At 45.1% G+C, this 22790-nt stretch overlaps 1 protein-coding gene and 2 long non-coding RNA genes across 3 annotated transcripts; 2 read left to right on the plus strand and 1 right to left on the minus strand.

Moving 5' to 3' along the window:
• The first annotated feature begins 1272 nt into the window (after positions 1 to 1272).
• On the plus strand, positions 1273 to 9219 carry AARSD1 (alanyl-tRNA synthetase domain containing 1). The gene is made up of 12 exons (XM_023652483.2): positions 1273 to 1428; positions 1591 to 1722; positions 3436 to 3595; positions 4261 to 4318; positions 4767 to 4923; positions 5019 to 5135; positions 5347 to 5477; positions 5795 to 5861; positions 6043 to 6134; positions 6597 to 6651; positions 7758 to 7852; positions 8994 to 9219. The coding sequence occupies exons 1-12, from the start codon at positions 1390 to 1392 to the stop codon at positions 9127 to 9129; spliced, it is 1239 nt and encodes a 412-aa protein (XP_023508251.1). The 5' UTR covers positions 1273 to 1389; the 3' UTR covers positions 9130 to 9219.
• Positions 7057 to 12041, minus strand: LOC138916235 (uncharacterized). Its single transcript, XR_011423197.1, has 3 exons — positions 11927 to 12041; positions 9413 to 9507; positions 7057 to 7138 (listed from the first exon to the last, which is right to left on the minus strand). It is a non-coding gene; the product is annotated as an uncharacterized lncRNA (long non-coding RNA).
• On the plus strand, positions 10834 to 21684 carry LOC138916236 (uncharacterized). The gene is made up of 2 exons (XR_011423198.1): positions 10834 to 10974; positions 17373 to 21684. It is a non-coding gene; the product is annotated as an uncharacterized lncRNA (long non-coding RNA).
• The last annotated feature ends 1106 nt before the right edge of the window (positions 21685 to 22790 follow it).

Consider the following 22790-nt stretch of genomic DNA (forward strand, 5'->3'; position numbering starts at 1 on the left):
TTCCCTTTTCTCCCCAAAGCCTCCTGGTACATAGTCGTATATTTTTAGTTGTGAGTCCTTCTAGTTGTGGCATGTGGGATGCTGCCTCAGCATGGCTTGAGGAGCAGTGCCATGTCCACACTCAGGATCCGAACTGGCAAAACCCTGGGCCACTGAAGCAGAGCACCCCATCTTAACCACTCCGCCACAGGGCTGGCCCCTACAAAGCTATATTTGTATCATGCTTTACAATTTACTAAGTATTTATATATTATCTCATTTAAAATTTTGAACCTCATATAAACCTTATAAAATAAGTAGGTCTTTTCTTCATAGGTGATCAAACAGGTCACAATAAGTGGCAGAGCTGGGATTTGAACTTGTATAGCATATGTCCCCTTATCCACAATTCTGAAAACTGACAAGTTCTGAAAACCAACTTAAAAAAAAAAAATTGACGCCAAAACTCATTCGACAGCAAAACCTGACCTAAAATGATGTGAGGTTATTTATAGTCTTTGTTTATTCCATTTAGTGTGCTTATTCCTCAGCATAAATATTCATGCCTTTGATTACATGGTGTTGTTCCAGAGTTCCAAATAGAGCGTTTTACATAACACATGGGGTATGCTCTGCATTACTGCCTAAAATTTGAGAAATTCTAAATTCTGAAACATCTGGATTCTTCAAGCTTTTTATTAGTTGGTTTAAAAGAGCAGAAAGTTAATTTTTACTTTTAGTCCGTTTAACGTTTTAAGGCACTGATTGCAGTTTGTTCACTTCTGTCGTTAACTTCTGTTGACCTTTTTATCTACACTTTCCAGTTCGGTAGCACTAGTCATATGTGGTTATTGAGTAGTACTTGAAATGTGCCTGGTGCAAACAGATGTGCTGTAAGTGTAAAATCCACACCAGGTTTCAAAAATTTTGCACGGAAAAAAATACCTCACTTATGTTTAAATACCCATTACATGATAAAACAATATTCTGGATATATTGATTTAAATAAAATATATTATTAACATGTGGCTTGCATTACATTTCTATTGGGTTGCGCAGCTGTGTATCCAGGCTAGTACCATTCCCATTGCCACCTAGCTGGGATTCCGCGGGGCCGAATTACACACATCCCTGGGGCCCAACGGGGCTAAACGAATGCTTTGACAAATTCAGGCCGAAGTGTTGTTCTGTTTTGTGTTCTGGTGCTTTTCAAAGTCTTAAAACAACTGCTAGAAACCCCGAAAAGCCTGCAAATCGCGTTTTCAATAAATTTGTCCAAACCACACCCCATCCTTCACCCTCTTGCGTCTGCGCAGAGGCGGGCCCGTACTGAAGATTGTCCCGCGTGGCTCTCCGTCCGCTCCAGGCGCGCCGGCGCGCGCCGCTCCCGGCGTCGGGGAGACGGCAGCGATGGCGTTCCGGTGTCAGCGGGACAGCTACGCCCGGGAGGTGCGGCCGGCTGGGCGCGGGACCTGCGGCTGCGAGCACTGGGGCGGGGCGGGGCGGGGCGGTGCGGGAGAAGGGCGCCGCATGGAGGGAGCGCCGAGCTAGGTTCAGTCCCGGCGTACTGAGGGCGCGGGGCGGGCTTTATTCTCTCCTCCCTCTGCCCAGTTCGCCACCACCGTGGTCTCCTGCCGTCCCGCGGAGCTGCAGACAGAAGGAAGCAACGGCAAGAAGGAGGTGCTGAGCGGTTTCCAAGTGGTGCTGGAAGACACGCTGCTTTTCCCCGAGGGCGGGGGGCAGGTACCAGGCCCGTTCCTCAGCCCGACCTCCCCAGGAAGCTACTAAGTCTTTCATGCTCAGGTGGAAAATGCTCTCCTGCGCCTCTGCCTCAGCCATAATAAATACAGATGTTCAGTTCAGCTCGATTGGTCATCCATCAAGTGTTTATCAACAAGTAGTTATCTGGCTGTAACGTATGTTAGGTACTGTTCCAGGTTCCAAGGATAAGGGGTGAACAAGACAGTGTCTCTTCATATATGAAATGTTTATTGGAGAAGACAGACAAAACCCTGAAGAGATAAAGAAATAGTATGCTAGGTATAAGTATTGTAAAGAAAAATAAAGCTTGAGGGAAAGAGAGTGATGAGATGCTCTCCTAGTAGGGGGCAAGTTGTTTCAGTAGAGATGTAAGTGAAGTGGGGGGGGAGCCATTGCAGTTATCTGGTGGTACTGGCAGGGAAGGGGGAGGTATTCCCGACAGAGAGAATGGCGAGTGCAACGGCCCTGAGGTAGGAATTAGGATGTTTGGCAGGGACTGAAAAAGATTCCTCTGAGAGAGTTCAAGTGTGTTAGATGGGTTACAATAGCACAACAGAGGGCAGACTTATCAGTGCTATGACAGAGTAGGGTGTGAACATGGAAGGGGAGGATAACAACCCCAAAGGTGGGCATTATAGGAGAGCCCTTTCCAGCAGAGATAATAGCACAAACAAAGGCAGGGAAGCCTGAGGCAATCTGATGTGTCTGGGTAACTGCAAATAGTCCCATATAGTTGGAGCCTGTGGTGCATGTTGATGACAGGCTGGAGATGACCTTGAAAAGGTAAGTATGGGTCAGTTCAGAGGTCCTTGAAGGATGTGTTAAGGTGTGTGGACTTCATTCAGAAAGCTGTGATGAGCCATGGAAGTACTTAGGCAAAGAAATGACATGAGAAAACACGTTCAATAAACTTGATAGTGAGAAAGTCCCTATTTCATACCACTTGTCATTATTTCAGTGATTTTCCCAACATAGAGGTTTCCTGATCTGCTGAAGGAAAATCTGTGCCCTGAGGTGTCCATAGAAGTTCGCATTTTAGACATCACTTCTTTCAAGAAGTCTTCCCTGATTCCCCAAGACTGTTGGGTCTCTTTCCTTTGAGCTCCTCTAGAACAGTGCACTTTTGCACATTATAGCCTGTTGTAGATCATGTTGCAGTTATCTGTTTACCTGTCTGTATTCTTCTCCAGGCTCTTAGTTCCTTGAGGGACCCTGTCTTGTCTACATTGTATTCTTAGGCTGACACACTGTCTTGTAAGCAGTTGGCACTTGATACTTTTTTAAATGAATGAGTATTTTGGAATCCAATTCTAGTAGTAGTGCAGAGGATGGAGTGGAGGGAGGGAGGAAAATTCAGTCATTTTAGAGACTACTGAAAGATAAGAATGTAAAGTAAGGCAGTGAGAGAGGATTAAGGTTCTTTGAGTTTTACTGAAATCGTCCTTGCTGTAGTTACAATCTGTGTTTTAATTCTGTTCTGAAGAACGAAACATACAGATGTTCACAGTGGAGAGGACAGAGACAGTCCCTTCATGGAACAAAGTGGACCCATCTCACTTGGCATTGCCTCTTGTCCTTTAGGGAATCTTAAATTCTAAGTCTGTTTCTCACATACTTTGCCTAGGGGTCTTTGTATCCAGGAGCTAGGGTGAGCCCTGCCTCCCACTACTGATTTCCTTTACTTCTTTCCCTCAGCCTGATGACCATGGTACAATTGATGGTGTCCCTGTGCTGAGAGTGACCCGCCGGGGGGCTCAGGCTGATCATTTCACACAGACACCCCTGACCCCTGGGAGTGAGGTCCAGGTCCGGGTGGACTGGGAGCGGAGGTTTGACCACATGCAGCAGCATTCAGGTAGGTAGGGTGGGATGGGGGACATACAGAAGGGGCACTTGCCAAGTATGGGGATGCCATGATGGTTGAGATGTGGTTTGGGTTCTCTAGGAGTGAACCCTTTGGAAGAGATGGACGTATTCAGAATCAGCTCTGATTCACGCAGGATATGATAAGTGTTATAGAAGCAATATGAACAATTAAAGGAAATTTATTAGAATGACTGCTGGATTGAGTATTACGCACTTCCCACTTGATATCTTTATCTGGATGTCTCATAGGCTGTTTAAACTCAAAATATCCAAAACAGAGTTAAGAAGCCACCGCCTCCCCTACACCTGATCTTCCGTTAGCAACCACCCAGTTGCTGAAATCCTGGAAGTCAGTGGATCACTGAGTCCTGTCGGTTTATCTTCTGAATATCTCTCCACTTCCTTCCACTGTCAACGCAGTCATCCCCGTCCCAGCTCTCCTTGTCATTCCCCTGGACCTCTGTAGTAGATCATTTGTGAAATGGCATCACAAAGCCTCTTGCAGAATTCTTGTGAGGTTTTTCAATGAAGTATGTCTCAAGAGTATTACCCAGTGCCTGGCAGGTCTTCAACAAGGAGAATTTCTGTGATGATATCACTGAGGGAGCGTGTGACTGTAGGCTTCTCACTCTGTCTCTTGCTCTCTCTGCTCAGGGCAGCATCTTATTACAGCAGTTGCCGACCATCTGTTTGGGCTAAAGACAACATCATGGTGAGCAGGAGGCATAAGACTAACCACAGGGCATGGGTCTCTGACTACCATCTCCTCTCCCAGGCATGGGTCAGGGAGGAGGAGGATAAAAGAAAGAGTAGTATTCAAAATCTGCTGTGTTGTCCTGTTCCCCTTGAAGATGGGGTGGTGGGTGACCTTGTGTTTGTTAGGGGGAACGCAAGGATGAGAGAAGACATCTGCCTTTGATTAGGAAAGAACATGGAATTTGGAGCCCAAACACCTAGGGGTGAATCCTGGCTGCATGACCTTGATCACATTCTTTCATGCCCCTCACCTGTGAAATGGGACTAGCAATCCCTAGTTTACAAGATTTTGGGGAGGATTAACTAACGGCATTTACACAAACATTCTTTGTAAACTGTAAACTTTCCTATATTGTTGTTATTGTCATCATCAGCATCCTGTGACCACCTACTTCTTCTGGCAGGGAGTTAGGGCGACTCCGGAGTGTGATTGAGCTGGATAGCCCCTCTGTAACTACAGAGCAAGTAGCTGCCATCGAGCAAAGTGTCAATGAAAAAATCAGAGATCGGCTGCCCGTGAATGTGCGAGAACTGAGCCTGGATGATCCTGAGGTGGAGCAGGTGAGGGAGAGCCAGCAGGGTGGCCTCTGTAGAATGGCCCTCTGAGGGCGCCTCATCAAAATTCAGACAGCCCTTCTCCCTCCCCTGTGTTCCAGGTGAGGGGCCGGGGTCTGCCGGACGATCATGCTGGGCCCATTCGAGTTGTTACCATCAAGGGTGTTGATTCCAACATGTGCTGTGGGACCCACGTGAGCAATCTCAGTGACCTTCAGGTAGGTGAGAAGGGCTGTTGAATGGTGGGAGAGGGAGTGTCGGGGGAGTGCGGGATCACGACAGGCTGGGAGTGATAGAGGAGGACACTTGAGTCCTAAGCGAATCACTCCTTTATTGCTTCAGAGCTGGGGGAGGTCTAGGTGTCTCCTACCCTCAGGCCCAGCACCCACTGTGGTTTATGCATGTGTGTTACCCGCTTGCCTCATCTAGGTCATTAAAATTCTGGGCACTGAGAAGGGGAAAAAGAACAAAACCAACCTGATATTTCTGGCTGGGAACCGAGTGCTTAAGTGGATGGAGAGAAGTCATGGGACTGAAAAAGCACTGACCTCTCTGCTTAAGTATGCCCCCTTCTGTGGCTCCTGTTTCTCAGAGCCAGGGCGCCCCGGAGCTTAGCTCTCCTACCCCTAATGTAGACAGAATCATCTCAGGGGGGTAAGATGCAATCATAAATGATAAAGCACTTTGCTTTGTAAATCGGATGCACACAAAATGGTTTATTCCTTTTTATCCTCTCCCCTCATTTGCCTGCGAGGCCTCCTTGTCCCCAGGTCCGCATCTGGAGGAAGACAAACTCTTGAGAAGGGCATCATTGATTTATGTCTAACGCCAAAGGCAGTTGGGAAACTGGGCAGGTCTCCACAAACCTCTCTTGCAGGTGTGGAGCAGAGGATCATGTGGAAGCAGTGAAAAAGCTACAGAACTCCACCAAGCTCCTGCAGAAGGTGATTGATTCCATGGAGGGTGGAGTGGGCCTGGGCTCTGCCTGGAATGGGCTCCCCAGACTCAGCCCCTCTGCCTAACCAGATGTGTGGTTTGTCAGAGGAGGAGTGAGGGAGAATGAAGCAGAGGGAAGGTAGTGCTCCTGCTTGTTATCCTTTCTACCTGTTATGTCATCCATTTCAGAGCAACCTGAATCTGCTCAGAGACCTGGCTGTGCATGTTGCTCACAGCCTCAGGAACAGCCCAGACTGGGGAGGTGTGGTTGCATTACACAGGTGAGAGACAAAGCAGAGGGCCTTGGGCTTAGGGCTCAGCCTCTCCCCTGTGTGCAGTGCGTGGTGGGAGGCCGGTCGCTCATTGGTACTCTCAATGCTAAACAGACCCTGAGAAATGTTTTACCTACCAGGTTTCCTAGGTTTGATCTAAACATCTTCACTACAACACTGTAACTTTCATTAGCACCTTTCCTTACCTTCTTCACCATCTAATAGATCTCCACTTATCTGGGTGAATCCTATTTAAGGGAGACAGAAACAAATACAAATCTTGTTTTAAACTACTAAGGCTGAGAAGGCCGTCCTGCTGGCCCTCAGCTAGCAGTTTTTCTCTTTCTTTCTAAGGGGGTCTGGCACTTTGCACAAGCAGGCAGCAGTGAAGCCAGCCTCAGGAGGAGCTGGGCTTCTTGTTTCCCAGCTCACACTCCAACCTGGATCTCACGTCTGTGTCCTTTGTTTTAGGAAGGAGGGTGATTCTGAGTTCATGAATATCATTGCCAATGAGATTGGGTCAGAGGTAAGAGGAGCGTGAGATTCTTTGTCCACCCTGGGTAGAGACCTAAGTAGGGGGCATTAGATTAGCTGAAGTCCCTCCACATGAATACATGAAGAGTAGGGTGCCAGCCAAGCTCTGTTTTAGGTGCCAGGCGGGGTCTATGGTACTGCTCCTTCTGGGGCTGTGACATTTACCAGCTTCTGAGCTAGTTTCATCAAGAGCTGGAACTTCTCCAAACCACTCACATTTATGTGTGCTGAGGGCCTGATTTTAGAAATGCAGGGGTAGGCTAGGCCCTTTGAAGGCCATCCCTTCCATTTTCCTTTGCCTCTGGCTTCATCTGCCCCTTCCTGTCCTGATAGTCCAGAGCTTAGTGATTTCCAGGTCTGTCTTTCACATTTACTCCAAAAACACTTTTCGGCATACCTGCACTGGGCCAAGGAGTGTGTCCGTTTTTCTTCACTTCTTCTGTGTAGAGAGTACTGATTCTCGAGGAGCTCACTCTAGTCTGGGAGACAAACAAGTGCAGAGACATGTTCAATTTAGGGTGATAAATGCTAGAGGCGCAGGAGCACATTAGCTGAAAGGGTGGGGAGGCTTCAGGGGAGGGGCCTTGAAGACTGCTTAGTGGTCATTGACAGACAAGGGAGCAAACGTGGCCAGGCGGAGGGAACCAGGTTTCGTCAATGGCAGGCACAGGGTGCGTCGGGGGAGGGTGGTGGCCAGGCTGCAAAAGTTGGCAGGAGTTAGATCCCTGAAGGCATTTTATGGTTGGTCATGGTCAGCAGCCTTCTGCCGCCTCCTTACTGTTCAACCTAAGTTTCCTATAGTCACTCTCAAAAGGGTTTCTTGGCCCTCATGGGCCAGAGTGGAGGGGCTACAATATTGCTCATCAGAAACCTCGCTTGTGGTTTAGGGGGAAAAATCTGTTCTTTTTTTTGAGTTGAGATATAATTGACTTATGACATTGTGTAAGTATAAGGTGTACGATATGTTGATTTGCTCTATTTATATATTGCAATATGATAAAAAAGAAAATCTGTTCTTGAGACTGATGAGAGTGCAGAGTTGGAGGCCTGACCCACATCCTTAAGTATTGGGGCTCATCTGCTTGTCTTGCCTCCTAGGAGACCTTCCTGTTCTTAACTGTGGGCGATGAGAAAGGTGCTGGACTCTTCCTACTGGCAGGGCCGGCTGAGGCTGTGGAGACCCTGGGGCCCAGGTAATCTTCTGTGGACTGCTTTGCATGGGTAGGAGAGTCTCTAAGCCTAACCTACCAATATAGCCCTTTACCAATGAGAAGGGCCACCACATCTGCCATCTCATTTGGATTCACGTAACAGGCACGTGAGATGGGCTGAGCAGAAACAATTGTCACCATCATCATTCCCAGTTTTACAGATGAGAGATGGCACGTCACGTGCCTGAGAGCTCACAGTTAAAGTGGCAGAACCGAGACTCAAACCCAGGTCTTTTGGCTCCAGATCTCATGTGCTTTCTGCTTTTTCTTTTAGAAATTGAGATTCTTAGGACATACATGAATACAGGTGCTGGATTATCAGTAGGCAGGTGAAGCATATGCTGAAGGCACCAGCAAAGCAGAGGCACAGACAAACTCTCTGGGGAAGAAAAATTAGGATTTGGGGACTAAATCAAAAAAGGCATTGATGTAGTTGTTATGGAAAAGTCAGAACTTTGTTGAACTACTTTTTCCTTGTATTGTTTATATTTCATTATTTTAAATTAGATATGGAGGTGTATTGCCCTGTATTCTTTCTGGCTTTTAGGGTTTTCAAAGTCCTGATTGGCTCTGATGCATCTGTATTCATTGTGAGACATTGAAGGAAAACATAACGTTTAAAGCAGAGGCAGCCAGATGTGGGCTGTTGAGTGGTTTGGGCTGTGTACTCTGTTAAATTTTCAAAATTAGCATCTAATTTTGACACATTCCCACATGGTAGTAGCTTCAAGGAACTGAGCAGTGGCCACGCTCTTCAGACAGGACGGGCTCGTCCAGGTTGCAGAGTCCCACCTTCTCAGTCACCCCCAGCTTCCTTCACTGCTGCTCCCCAAAGGGGTTATGTCCACAGCCCCCTACTCCTAGTGTGCACTGACCCTGCTCCCTGGAGGGTTCCAAACCCATTTCTAGACACTTCTGTTGTTTCCAGTTATTTACTTTTACAATAAGCATAGTATATATAACTTTGTGCACACATGCAGATATTTTTAGGAAGGATTTCTAGAAGCCATCTACTCTTCCTCTACCGCCCCTCAGCCCTTGGGGAAGGACTCAAGGCTGCCCTTGGATTTTCTGTGGTTTCTCTCACAAAGACCTTCTCCCTGACTCTTTCTCTGCTCCCCAGGGTGGCTGAGATCCTGGAAGGCAAAGGAGCAGGGAAGAAAGGCCGCTTTCAGGGCAAGGCCACCAAGATGAGCCGGCGGTTAGAGGTGCAGGCGCTTCTCCAGGACTATGTCAGCACGCAGAGTGCTGAGGAGTGAGGACTCGGGCGCCTCCCTGCCGCCTGCCGTTGAGAATGGGCCTCCTGTGACCACAGAATCTCTTGGACAATAAAATAGTTTGACTTGAAATGATTGTAGTACCATGTATATTTATATGACTAATTTATACAGTATAGTCCAGTGTGCTTATGCAATGAATATTTGTGAATAAACAACTTTCTAATTGGGTCCGCTAGGCATAGCTGACGTGCATGAGCATTATGTTGATGGGTTGTGCTAATTTATTGAAACCCAGCTGAAACTTTTCTTCACGCAGAAATACCTGCTGCCTTAGGCGAGTGCACACCAGTCTGGAGGCTTGACGTAGGGCTTAGATTCATCATCTCTGTTTTCTTTTTTTTTCTTCTTTTCCTAGTCCTGTGTTTCAGAACTAAAAAGTATCAGTGACTTTGCAAATAGGTCAAGAAGCCACAAAAATATACAATAGAAAGATGCTCCAGGTCTGTTATTGAGGCAGAAAAAGGATGCAAAGGGGCCGGCCCAGTGGTGTAGCAGTTAAGTTTGCATGTTCTGCTTCGGTGGCCCAGGGTTCACTGGTTTGGATCCTGGGTGCCGACCTACGCACTGCTTATCAAGCCATGCTGTGGCAGGTGTCCCACATATTAAAAAATAGAGGACGATGAGCACGTTTGTTAGTTCAGGGCCAATCTTTCTCAGCAAAAAGAGGGGGATTGACGGCAGATGTTAGATCTGGGCTAATCTTCCTCAAAAAAAAGGATGGAAAAAGATACCTTGGAAGACGATCCAGAGAAAGCTGGTGTAGCATTATTAATATTAGATGAATGAGACCTTAAGAATCATTATTAGAGATCAAGAGGACGTCATGATAAAAGGAAGATAAAGTAGTTCTAAGTTTGAGTATCTAATAACAGCCTCAAAGTACGTAAAGCAGACGTTGGCAGATCTAAAAGGGGAAACAGACAAATCCACAATTGATGAAAGATTTAAACTCATCTTGCAGTAACTGATAGAACAAGAGGAAGTGTTATCTCGAGGTTAAGAGCATAGACTTTGGAGTTTCACAGACCTGAGTAAAAATCCTGACTTTGTGCGTCTATAGGTGATAAAACCAAAGAAAAGCAAGGAAGTTATTACTTTTAAAAGTCAGGACAGTGTTTACTTCTGGGGGGCAGGATGGAGAAGGGACCCAAGATGGAGGGGAGGGTGGTTTCTGGGGTGCCAGCAGTGTTCTGTTTTTTGACTTGGGTAGCGCTTACGTAGGTGTTTGCGTTATGATTATTCATTATAGTCTACATTTACGTTTTATTCCATGAGGTTATACTTCACAATTTAAGAATACAACTAAAAAACTTCTGGTTCTGTCGTTTACTCACCTGGGGAAAGTTACCTTGCCCTCTCAACCTTCAGTTTTCTCACCAGTGAAATGGTGGTAATGGCAGTGCCCAGTTCTCTGGGGTGTTGTGAAGTAATGTATTCAACTGTAAGTGCTCAAGGAAACCACTTTGTGGATTCCCCGAGATAACTAAGAACACTTAAACTTTTTTTATTCTTGACAGGGAAAGAGTCACCCTGAGCTAGCGTCTGTTGTCTTTTCTTTCTCCCCAAAGCCCCAGTGCATATTTGTATATCCTAGCTGTGAGTCGTTCTAGTTCTTTGTGAGCCGCCGCTGCAGCATGGCTACGAGTGGTGTGGTTCCGCCACCTGGAAAGTGAACCCGGGACACCCAGGTGGTGAGCGCCAAACTTTAACCCCTAGGCTCGCTCTGAACATGTAAGTTTTGATTACCTCATGTTCTGTTCCTGTTTACCTGCAGATTGGGACTGGATTGCAAATGCAGAGTGGCTGCCCTCCCTCCACCCCCAGGTGAGCCCCGTCCCTGCATGGTGCTGCTGCGGCTGTGGGTGCGGGCGTCCCGTGTGCTTTCCTGAGTTATTTGGAGCTATGATTGAGCCCAAGGGAGGCTTCTTTTGAGCCCAGCGGCTACTGGCAAATAGCTTCAGCTTAGGGATTCATCTCCTTGTTCACACAAGGACTTTATTCAGGTAAAATTCCCACCTGAGGAAGTCTGCTGCTGTTCATGCTAGAGAAACTGAGGCAGGCAGGGAGCATGGCTTCAAAGAGTTTTAGTGGAAGGAGTTGAGTGGTGACCTCGTGCAGTGGCTTCCAAGCTTTTCAGTTTAAATGAAGGCAGCCTTTCTTCATGAGGTCTTCATACAGAAGCCCAATGTAGAAATGGGTGAAAGCTGCGCTGATCTGCTTGGAACAGGGAGTGGAGGCTTGGAGTTTTGCGAGCCCTTAGGAAGGCCCTCAGGCCCCCCGTGGAGCCACAGGGCACCATTTGAAACCCATTGGTTTAGTGCAACCACCTTATTTTATAGATAAGGAAGTTCTGGCAGGTTAGGTGCCAGTGGTGCATAATTAGTACCATAGTGCAATAAGCTCCTGAGGTAGTTACTTAAAAAGGTTAGTTTCAAATTTAACAAGTAATTTTCCTTTTTGAGGAAGACTGGCCCTGAGCTAACATCTGTGCCCATCTTCCTCTACTTCATATGTGGGATGCCCGCCACAGCATGGCTTGCCAAACGGTGCCTAAGTCTGCACCTGGGATCCGAACCAGCAAACCCCGGGCTGCTGTAGCAGAATGTGTGAACTTTGCCGCTGTGCCACTGGGCCAGCGCCAAAACAAGTAATTTTTAATGCGCCATTCCATTTCAAAATGTAGGCAAATCCCCCCAAACAGCCCTTGCATTTTCCCCCACAGAGCATGTCAGTCATGATGTTTGGAGTTGTGCTGACCCTTCACATTCAAACTTACAGTTGAATCCTGGGTCTTCTGGTGAAGTTCAGGGATTCCACGTGCTGTGATATCATACTGGTAGGAAGTTTGGGGTACAAATGAATAAAAATGTAGTCTGTGAAACCAGGAAATTAGTGATATCCCTTTCAGTCTTTGCAAGAGGAAACATTTTATTCACAAATTACCTCTTTTCTAAACACAATCCCAATTTTAGGAGCTGTCCAGTACTAATTCCCAATTTTCCAACTAGATTCCAGGTCTTTCTAGGACTGTCCTAACTAAGGTCGCAGAGTCAAAACAGAATTCCAGGCCTGGAAGGAAACTTACAGATTGACAATCTGATCTGGCAAATGAGGAGATAAACTCTTTTTTCTTTATTGTGGTGAAATAAACATAACATAACATTTACCATTTTAACCATTAAAGGAGATAAACTTAAGTGAATTGTCCAAAGGTATGCCACTCAATGGTAGAGCCCCAGTAGGAGTCTCGTCCCTGAACTTTTGTGCAACCTCTTCCTGCGGCAGCCCACTGCCTCAAAACTCAAGGTTTCATAACCCGGGCGATCTTGTACCCGTCCTCCAAATAGTGCACAAACTCCCCTTACACGTGAGCAGTTAAGACAGCTGAGTCAATGATGGGCCAAAATCTGACGCTGCCACTTTCGGTGGTAAATATTTTAGCCCCTCAACTGGTGAATGAGCTCTCTGTTGGTGTTGGCAAAAATTACTCACCTTTGTAATTAAGATCTTAAGCTGAAATCAACCTAACACTCAGATCCAGCCACAATTAACTTTAGCCAGAACAAATAGTCAAGGCATAGACAGTCAGGATGAAATGACACAAGAAAAAGAAGGAGAAAACTGCCACCTAGGGGAGATAAACTGGCTGCGCCTTTGGGCAGCTGCTTCCGTTTCTTCCTCCAACCCTGAGAGGAGCATCATGAAATGAGCTTCTGGACGTAAACGTGGTTTGCTGAAAGAGAAGTGAAGTTTCATAGAATAGGCCTCTGGGACGATCCAGCTTTGGTGGGGAATCATTTTTTCCTCATGTTTCAAGAGACCTTAAGGAGAGAATGACAAGGTCTAATGAGTCTTCTCTGAAAGTGAAAGAAGCTGAAACCGCTTGTCTGGTAAGATTGAAAGCCAGAAGGCAGCCTACATGTGAAGGACAGGACCCTGGAGTCGGAGGGCCTCAGCTGGGTCCAGGAGATGGATTGGTGGGAGAGCTGGGCTGCAAGGAGGTGGCCAGAAGGAAGGGGAATTTGAGTTTCTGAGGCAAAATTTAGGCATTGATGCTGCATCACTAGGCCTAAGCATCATCAGGAGATTTTTAAAATGTGTTTTGTAAAAGTCTTCCCCTTGGGGCCGGCCTGGTGGCTCAGCGCTTAAGTGCGCACATTCTGCTTTGGCTGCCCGGGGTTCGCTGGTTCGGATCCCACGTGCGGACATGGCACCGCTTTGTACGCCATGCTGTGGTAGGCATCCCACATATAAAATGGAGGAAGATGGGCATGGATGTTAGCTCAGGGCCAGTCTTCCTCAGCAAAAAGAGGAGGATTGGCAGCAGTTAGCTCAGGGCAAATCTTCCTCAAAAAAAAAAGTCTTCCCCCAACCCTGCCCCTGAGCCACCCAGTTCCCCTTGACGGAGACAACCACTGTTATCAACTTCTCGTGCATCCTCTGGTAGTATTTTTTCATAGATGTGTATCAATCTTGCCTCTTTTGAAACATAAATGGCACATACTGTACACTCCTCTGCATCCTGCTTTTCTCAAATAGGTGTCATGTTTTAAGACAAAACCATAGTATAGAAATCATGCAGGACAAAATGGGTTCACCGGTGGGAGGCGGGCAAGTCGTCTTTGCTTCATAGAAGGTTCCTCACTTACAGGAGGACTCAGGCAGATCCCCTTGAACAGAGACCCACGTGAATTCATTTTCTCTGTGTGTGAGATCTCCCTCTGTCCCTTTGTGTTTCTGTTTCATCAGGGTGTCAGAGCAATGGGTTGGAGGCCACCCTTGCTTGCCACCACTCAGCTGGATTCTGGTCATGTAGGCCTAGAGTCACCGTATCATTTATGATCCAAATGTGGGCGCTTCTGAGAGTGAAACGAGTGCTCCACACATGATGCCAGCACCCCAGTCACAAACCCGGACTGTCCCAGGCAAACCAAGGGGTCTGGTCTCCCTGCAGAGACTCCCCCTGAGCTTCTGTTTCTTGACCTGAAAATGAGGATGTGAACACGGTGTCCTAAGAAAGATGGAACTTTCCGAAATAACTCAATTAGGAAAATATATAAACACTTGAGCAAATTATGTGAAAAACATTAATTAGTTGTGTAAACAAAGGGAAAATGAGGGAGCATTTTTGGACTGGTAATGTCATTCACGCCTGTCAAAGGGCCCTAATCCAGTAGCCTGGGGAGAGGGGAGAGGAACAGTTTGTGTTCAGGGCATGGGTGGACTGTCCTTCCTGAGGTTTACCGGAAAACAAAGCAGAATGAGTTTAATCGTCTGTCAGAGTAGCGTCAAATGAGCACAAACAGAATAATAAATATTTTATCAAGTAGCACAAAAAGTGATAGAGTTTTATGTACATATACATACATACATAGATTGTGTATTCTGGAACGTTATTATAACCCACTCTTACAGCGTAGAAATAGTGAGAAGGGGCACCTTGTCTTCTAAGAAAGTTTTATGACTTAAGTATCCATTAGTCACTGAAGATGTAGACGTTGTGGCTTGCACCAAGGTGAGGGTGTCCTGTGTGACCGGATGTGCACAGATAGGATGTGGGTCACATGTTAGTATGAAAGATGAAGGACAGACACAGAGCAGGGGACACACTGAAGTCAGGAAGGCACTGTGCCCCAATGTCCTGTAGCCCCATCCCACCCTTCAGTCCTGAGTGGAAACCAGTGAGTCGGCCAAGCTATGCTAGAATGCCAGGTCTTTTCCTTAAAAAGAACTTAAATAAACTCCAGGGCCTTGCTGGGAAAACAGACAGCTCAACACACTCTAATGAAAAACTCTTGCAGAAAGCTTCTGTGTCTCCCATTTCTTTGCTGAATTTGGTCCAAACAGTGACTAAAGCGCCCTTGATGGAGGGCAGCCAGGGCTATCTGGGAAAAATGACGGAGAAGTTTCCTTCTTTCTCTAGAAATGTCTGCACCTTCTGTGCAGACTACTGCTGGCAGAGTGCCAGGCTCTCAACTTTAAGGAACAAGAGGGAGTCTTAGTGAACTGACCTGGGCCTGTGTCCAGAGCGGAAGAGGTGCTCACAGGGCAGCCTTCTCTTGCTTTTGCTGAGCCCTTTCATAACTCCCTGCAGGAGCGACCTGCAGCCAAGGCTTGCTGGTAAATATTGTCTTCAAACACCAACCTCAAAGCCAAGTGTTTCAGAAATAAGGGAAGAGGCAACGTTTTCTTCTGTGGAAATGAAAGTCCCTCTTCCTTTCATATCATCTGCTTTTATTGTTGTTGACTTGTGCATAAAAAATCACAGAATTCATTTGTTCATTTATTTAATAGATGTTTATTGAGAGTGTGGTGTGTTCTGGACACTGTTCTAAGAACGAGGCCACACTGGTGAATGATGCGGCTGTGGTCAGTGTTCTGACGGCATTTACGGCCATGCAGAAGAAAGACAGGAAAGGGACAAGCAAATAAATGTAAAATTATACATTTTGTTAAGTCAAAGAGGAAAAGAACAGGGTGAAATGAAAGAAAATAAGGGGGGAGGAGAGCAGGGGAGGGTTGTGGTAGCGACAAAGGAGGCTTGGGGAGAATTTAGTCCCCTCATGACCTCCAGCATCCAGGCCATCTCAAATAAAGCAGTGTGCTTACTAGGTAAGCAAAACTAGTTTGTTGGGACTGCAGAGTGGCATAGTGGTTATGTTCGTGTGCTCTGCTTCAATGGCCAGGGGTTCATGGGCCTGGATCCCAGGCGTGGACCCACACACAGTTCATCAAGCCATGCTGTGGTGGTGTCCCACATACGAAACAGAGGAAGATTGGTGCAGATGTTAGCTGAGGGCCAATCTTCCTCACCCAAAAAACCCCCCAAAACAAAAAACTAGTTTGTTTCCCTTCCAACCAGATGGTAATCACTGAGACCCTTCGTTATAGAAATTCTGGAGCTGTGAATTGTCCTCAGGCCCAGAAGGTGACCATGGCCTTGAAGAGGCTGCTGGATTTATCTATGAGTCATCCATGCTTTGGGCACCTTTTATGTGACTGCTACAGGGAGGCAAACAGACAGACATGGAACTCCTGTTGCTCTTCATCCAAATGAGCCTCTCCTGCCCCTGCTAGTCCATTTCTTCTGATTCCCAGAGGCCCACCTGCCTCCCCGTTATCAGAAGGCAAACCCTGTGTTACACCTCAGCAAAAAGAGAGTGACAAAGACACAATTGTCTGAAAAAGACCTCATGAACACGGGGAAGGTGTGCTTGCTAGAAACCTCTGCCAATTGCAATTCCAAGTAGTGAAAAGCCAACTTCAGTGCCACTGCACAATTTTTATTTTATTATTGTGTGGTATTGTTAAATTATTGGTTGATAATAAACCAATACTTTTATATACTTCTTCCAGGCATTGTTCAAATCACCTTATAATTATCAACTTGTTTAATTCTCATAACAACCCCATGAGATAGATCTTGTTGTCATCCCCATTTTACGGATGAGGATACTGAGGCACAGAGAGGTAAAGAGCTTGCCTGAGGTCACTCAGCTAGTAAATGGCAGGGTATATCTTTGAACCAGCAGCCTGGCTCCCGAGTCCATCTGTCTAATCACTGTGCTGTGTGGCCTCTTGGTGTGTCTACTATATACTTTAAAAGATCACGCAAATTATGTATGTGACCAATATCTTTTCTTTCATAAGCTAGCATCTCTCTCATGGTTAAATAAGTGATTTCAGGACAGGGGCATTTAAGGATCTTCAGGCTGTCTGGTGTTTTTGGCAAGGAAAAAGGATCCAATAAGCAAGCTATAAATAGAAGTGAAAAACTTCCATTATAATGTTGCCATGTGGCCTTTAATTTTGCCTCTGTTAGAGCAGGTACATGCATTATAATGCTGGAACTGAAGAGCTGGGGGGTTATCCTTTTGGGGTCCAGAAGAAAAGCTCCTGATTCCCTACATTTAATTCTAAGCCTGCGTTTCTCCGCATTTTCTGTTACTCTGGGCTCGCTCTCTATGGAGACAGTATTACATGTGTTTCACAAATGGTGCTAGAAAAAGGGTATTTTTCCTATTTTGGAACCTTGGTGTGAGTGAATTGGTGATTTCCACTCAGCTGAAAAACTGCCTCTCTGGAAAAGTTCAGCTGCCCCGTTTTTCTTTGCTTTGTCTTTGGTGTCTGTTACCAGCCAAAGTAACTCATCCTGACGTTTTACATGAAAACTAATTTTGAATTTCTTCTGCTCTTGTAATTTGCTTCTTGCTCCAAACCAGAATCCCGTGGCAGCCTCAGTCCCAGCATCCAGGCGCCGTCTTTTGCAGTTTGACAGCAGGGGGTGCTGCAAGCCTGTGGTTCCTGAGGCCTCTGCCAGAAAAAAGAAGGCTAAAAGAGCCCCTGCTCATTCAGCCAGCCTGAAGGAAGGCTTCTAATCATCCTGTTCCCTTGTCTGTGGGATGTGGAGTAATCAGACGTTTCCCAAAATGCAAGCAGGGGATCAAGAGACGCGATGTGGCCTTCTGGAAATGATTTGTCTTTTGTGTTTTTGAGAGTTTTAACCCTTCTCTGATTAAATTGATGCTTCATATTTTATGCATTTAACTCCACCAAGGCCGGAGATTCTGCTGGGTCCTAACAATTCAGAAAACAGTATTTGTTGTTCCCATTTCCAAGGCTTTCTCTGAATTCCTTTGTACTAATTCTATCAATGGCTACGAGACAACAGACAACATTTTTGTATTTTCTTCATCTTTTTTAAAACTGGGGCTTGAATGTTATCTCCAGGCTGTCTCTCAAATTTTCTCCTTCTTCCTGAAATTATGCATGTTTAACTCATTTTTTTCAGCTTCTTGACTCTACAGCTCTTTCAACTTTTGATTGTTGATAGAGTGGAACAATGACGTTCCATATTTCTGGCTCATTTAGTTATCCTTTGCTTTCTAATTAAATTTACTTTATAAGAATCTAGATGTGCCCCATAAATCAATGGGTGATTTATTTTTATAAAATCCTCACAATAGGCTTTCATGGCAAGATGTGCTGACGAGTTCCTAATTTAACCTGGTGGATACACGTTGAATTTGTTCACCATTTCTTAAAGCATAGAGTATATCTATCTTGGAGAGCTGGCTTCAACTGTTTCTACGTGGTTCCGTGGCCACTGTGAGAAGATGGATACGAGGATGCAGAGGGAGCTTGCACAACATACGAGGAAAGCTGTGGCTGCAAAGACTGGCCTCTGATGGCATCAGCAGTCACCTGGAGTTTAAAGCTTGACATGATTCTAGAGATGAGCAAAATAGGGATGCTGGTAGGCAGACGAGGACTCAGACAGGTTACGGCCTGTGCTCCCTTTCTAGAACAAACAATATTGGATTGGACTGGATTGGATTTGTTGGATGAACTCTGGCAAAAGAAGAGTTCAAGAAAGAGGACAACATAGGCTATAAGAAACAGCAAAGCTAAGCAAGGACTGTAGGTGAAGGTGCTATGATATAACAGCTGTGTCACATGACAACGAACACTGAAGTCCTTGATGAGCTGAAGGTGTATGTCATATCTTCCAAGGAGAAAAGGGAAAGACAATTAGAAACTTCGAAGAAAACCAAAAAGATCCACTGTTCAAGAAAGTCATGGTCTGAAAACAAAGCAAGCTGTAATTTTATTTTATTTTTATTTTCATTGTGGTAAACATTGGTGTATAACATTATATAAATTTCAGGTGTATATCATTGTATTTCGATTTCTGTGTAGATTACATTATGTTCACCACCCGAAGACTAGTTACAATCCATCATCACACACATGTGCCTAATCACCCCTTTTTCCCTCCTCCCTCCCCCCTTCCCCTCTGGTAACCACCAGTCCAATCTCTGTCTCTATGTGTTTGTTTGTTGTTGTTTTTATCTTCTATTTAGGGGTGAGATCATATAATATTTTACTTTCTTCCTCTGATTTATTGCACTTAGCGTAATATCTTCAAGGTCCATCCATGTTGTCACAAATGGCCAGATTTCATCATTTTTTATGGCTGATTAGTATTCCATTGTGTATATATACCACATCTTCTTTATCCGTTCATCCCTTGATGGGCACGTAGGTTGCTTCCAAGTCTTGGCTATTGTGAACAATGCTGCAATGAACATAGGGGTGCATATATCTTTATGCATTTGAGTTTTCATGTTCTTTGGATAAATACCCAGCAGTGGAATAGCTGGGTGGTATGGTAGTTCTAGTCTTAATTTTTTGAGGAATCTCCATACTGTTTTCCATAGTAGCCACACCAGTTTGCACTCCCACGAGCAGTGTATGAGAGTTTCCTCATCTCCACATCCTCTCCAGCACTTGTTATTTCCTGTGTTGTTAATTATAGCCATTCTGATGGGCATGACGTGATATCTCATTGTAGTTTTTTTCCCCTTATTATCTTTTTTTTATTGAGGTCATAATAGTTTATAACATTGTAAAATTTAAGTTGTATATTATTATTTGTCAGTCACCATATAAATGTACCCCTACACCCCTTGTGCCCACCCCCCAACCTCCTTCCTCCTGGTAACCACTTAAATGTTCTGTTTGTCCGCAAGTTTGTTTATCTTCCACAAATGAGTGAAATCGTATGGTGTTTGCCTTTCTCTGTCTGGCTTATTTCACTTGACATAATACCCTCCAGGTCCATCCATGTGGGACAATTTTGTCTTTTTTATGGCTGATTAGTATGCCATTGTATATATACACCACATCTTCTTTATCCATTCATCGGGCAGTGGGTACTTGGGTTGCTTCCATGTTTTGGCTGTTGTGAAAAATGCTGCAATGAACATAAGGGTGTGTAAGTCTTTTTGTATTGTTGATTTCAAATTCTTTGGATTAAACACCCAGTAATGGGATGGTTGGGTCATATGGTATTTCTATTTTTAATTTTTTGAGAACTCTCCATACTGTTTTCCATAGTGGCTGCACCAGTTTGCATTCCCACCAGCAGTGGATAAGGGTTCCCTTTTCTCCACATCCTCTCCAACATTTGTTATTTTTTTCTTGGTGATTATAGCCATTCTAACAGGCATAAGTAATATCTAAGTGTAGTTTTGATTTGCATTTCCCTGATGATTAGTGATGTTGAGCATCTTTTCATGTGCCTGTTGGCCACCTGCATATCTTGTTTGGAAAAATGTCTGTTCATACCCTCTGCCTACATTTTTTTGGGGGAGGTGGGGAGGAAGATTGACCCTAAGCCAACATCTGTTGCCAATCCTCCTCTTTTTTCATTTTTCTCTCCCCAAAACCCCAGCACTCAGCTGCACATCCCAGCTGCAAGTCCCTCCAGCCCCACTGCGTGGGACGCGGCCACAGCATGGCTTGATGAGTGGTGTGTAGGTCTGTGCCCAGGATCTGAACTGGTGAACCCCCAGCTGCTGAAGTGGAGTTTGCAAACCCAACCACTACACCACTGGGCCAGCCCCCTCTGCCCACTTTTTGATTGGGTTGTTTGATTTTTTGTAGTTCAGTTGTGTGAGTTCTTTATATATAATGGAGATTAACCCCTTGTTGCATATATGATTTGCAAATATTTTCTCCCAGTTGGTGGGTTGTCTTTTCGTTTTGATCCTGGTTTCCTTTGCCATCCAGAAGCCCTTTAGTCTGATGAAGTCCCACTTATTTATTTCTCTTTTGTCTCGCTTGTCTGGGAAGACGTGGTATTCGAAAGGATCCTTTTAAGACTGATGTCAAAGAGTGCACTGCCTGTATTTTCTTCTAGAAGTTTTATGGTTTCAGGTCTTACCTTCAAGACTTTGGTCCATTTTGAGTCTATTTTTGTGTATAGAGAAAGATAATGGTCTACTTTCATTCTTTTGTATGTGGCTAACCAGTTTTCCCAACTCGATTTATTGAAGAGACTTACCTTTCTCCATTGTATGTTCTCAGCTCCTTTGTTGAAAATTAGCTGTCCATAGATGTGTGGTTTTATTTCTGGGCTTTTAATTCTGTTCCATTGATGTGTGTACTTGTTTTTGTACCAGTTCCATGCTGTTTTGATTACTGTAGCTTTGTAATATGTTTGAAGTCAGGGATTGTGATGCCTCCAGCTTTGTTCTTGTTTCTCAGGGTTGCTTTGGCTATTCGGGGTCTTTTGTTGCCCCATGTGAATTTTAAGATTCTTTGTTCTATTTCCATGAAGAATGTCATTGGGATTATGATTGGGATTGCACTGAATCTGTAGATTGCTTTAGGTAGTATGGACATTTTAACTCTGTTTATTCTTCCAATCTGTGTGCATGGAATATCTCTCCAATTCTTTATGTCGTTATCAATTTCTTTCAGTAATGTCTTATAGTTTTCCTTGTATAGGTCTTTCACCTTCTTGGTTAAATTTATTCCTAGATATGTTAGTCTTTTTGTTGCAATTGTAAATGGGATTGTATTCTTGAGTTCTCTTTCTGTTAGTTCATTATTGGTGTGTAGAAATGCTACTGATTTTTGTAAGTTGACTTAGTACCCTGCAACTCTGCTGTAGTTGTCGATTATTTCTGATAGTTTTCTGATGGATTCTTTGGGGTTTTCTATATAAAAAATCATGTCGTCTGCAAACAGCGAGAGTTTCACTTCTTCATTGCCTATTTGGATTCCTTTTATATCTTTTTCTCAAAGCAAGCCATAATGTTGAAATGAATTTGAGAAATGATGAAACAGAAGGAGCAGCATTTTCTAGACCACCAAGGCTGAGCCTCCTTTAGTCTGGTAGTTTGGGGTGGGGGTGAGGGAGCAGTGGGACTGGCAGATGCTCTCATTTCGTGTACAATCATTTTGGATTTACAACAGTTGCTAATCACAATTGTTTCCCCATGATGTGCTTTGTTGTTTCTTTTTCCTTTGACTGCCTTTTACAGGACAGTTTTACAGGATATTTTTAAAGATTTTGGTTTTCCTTTTTCTCCCCAAAGCCCTCTGGTACATGGTTGTATATTTTAGTTGTGGGTCCTTCTAGTTGTGGCATGTGGGACACGTGGGATGCCACCTCAGCATGGCCTGACGAACGGTGCCATGTTCGCCCCCCGGATCCGAACCAGCAAAACCCTGGGCCGCTGAAGTGGAGCGCATGAACTTAACCACTTGGCCACGGGGCCGGCCCCAACAGGATATTTTTAGATGTATTCAAATTATTTACCAACAGTTATGGCCAGAACACTGATCACTTTCAACCAACGTTTACTGATGCCTACCATATGCCAGGGACTATTTTAGGTGCTTGGAATACATCTGTGAACAAAACAACAATTCTTGCCCTAGTAGACTTTATATTTTAGTGATGCAGGCACAGGATAAACAATAAATAAAATCAATAAGTAAACACAAAAGAAAAAAGGTAGAAGGGAAGGGAAGGAGAATTGGGAATGCAGAGGGTCGGAGGGGAGAGGAAGGCGGTAGGGTGGGTGGAAATTTTAAATAGGGACATCATGGAAGGCTTTACTGAGGAGATGAGAATTGAGCAAGATGATGGAGCTGAGGGCAGCAGGCACGGAGGGATGTGAGGGCAGAGTCTGGGGGCAGAGGGAGGAGCTGGTGCCAAGCCCTAAGTCTGGAGTGTGCCTGGCCTGCTAGGAAGGCAATGAGCTGGAATGGCTGGAGTGATAGTGGCTTAGAGAGGTAAGGGGCCTTGTGGGCCCCTGTGAGGAGTACAGCTCTTACTCTGAGTG

The sequence above is a fragment of the Equus caballus genome, chromosome 11 (assembly GCF_041296265.1).
Source record: "Equus caballus isolate H_3958 breed thoroughbred chromosome 11, TB-T2T, whole genome shotgun sequence".
Lineage (NCBI taxonomy): Eukaryota > Metazoa > Chordata > Mammalia > Perissodactyla > Equidae > Equus > Equus caballus.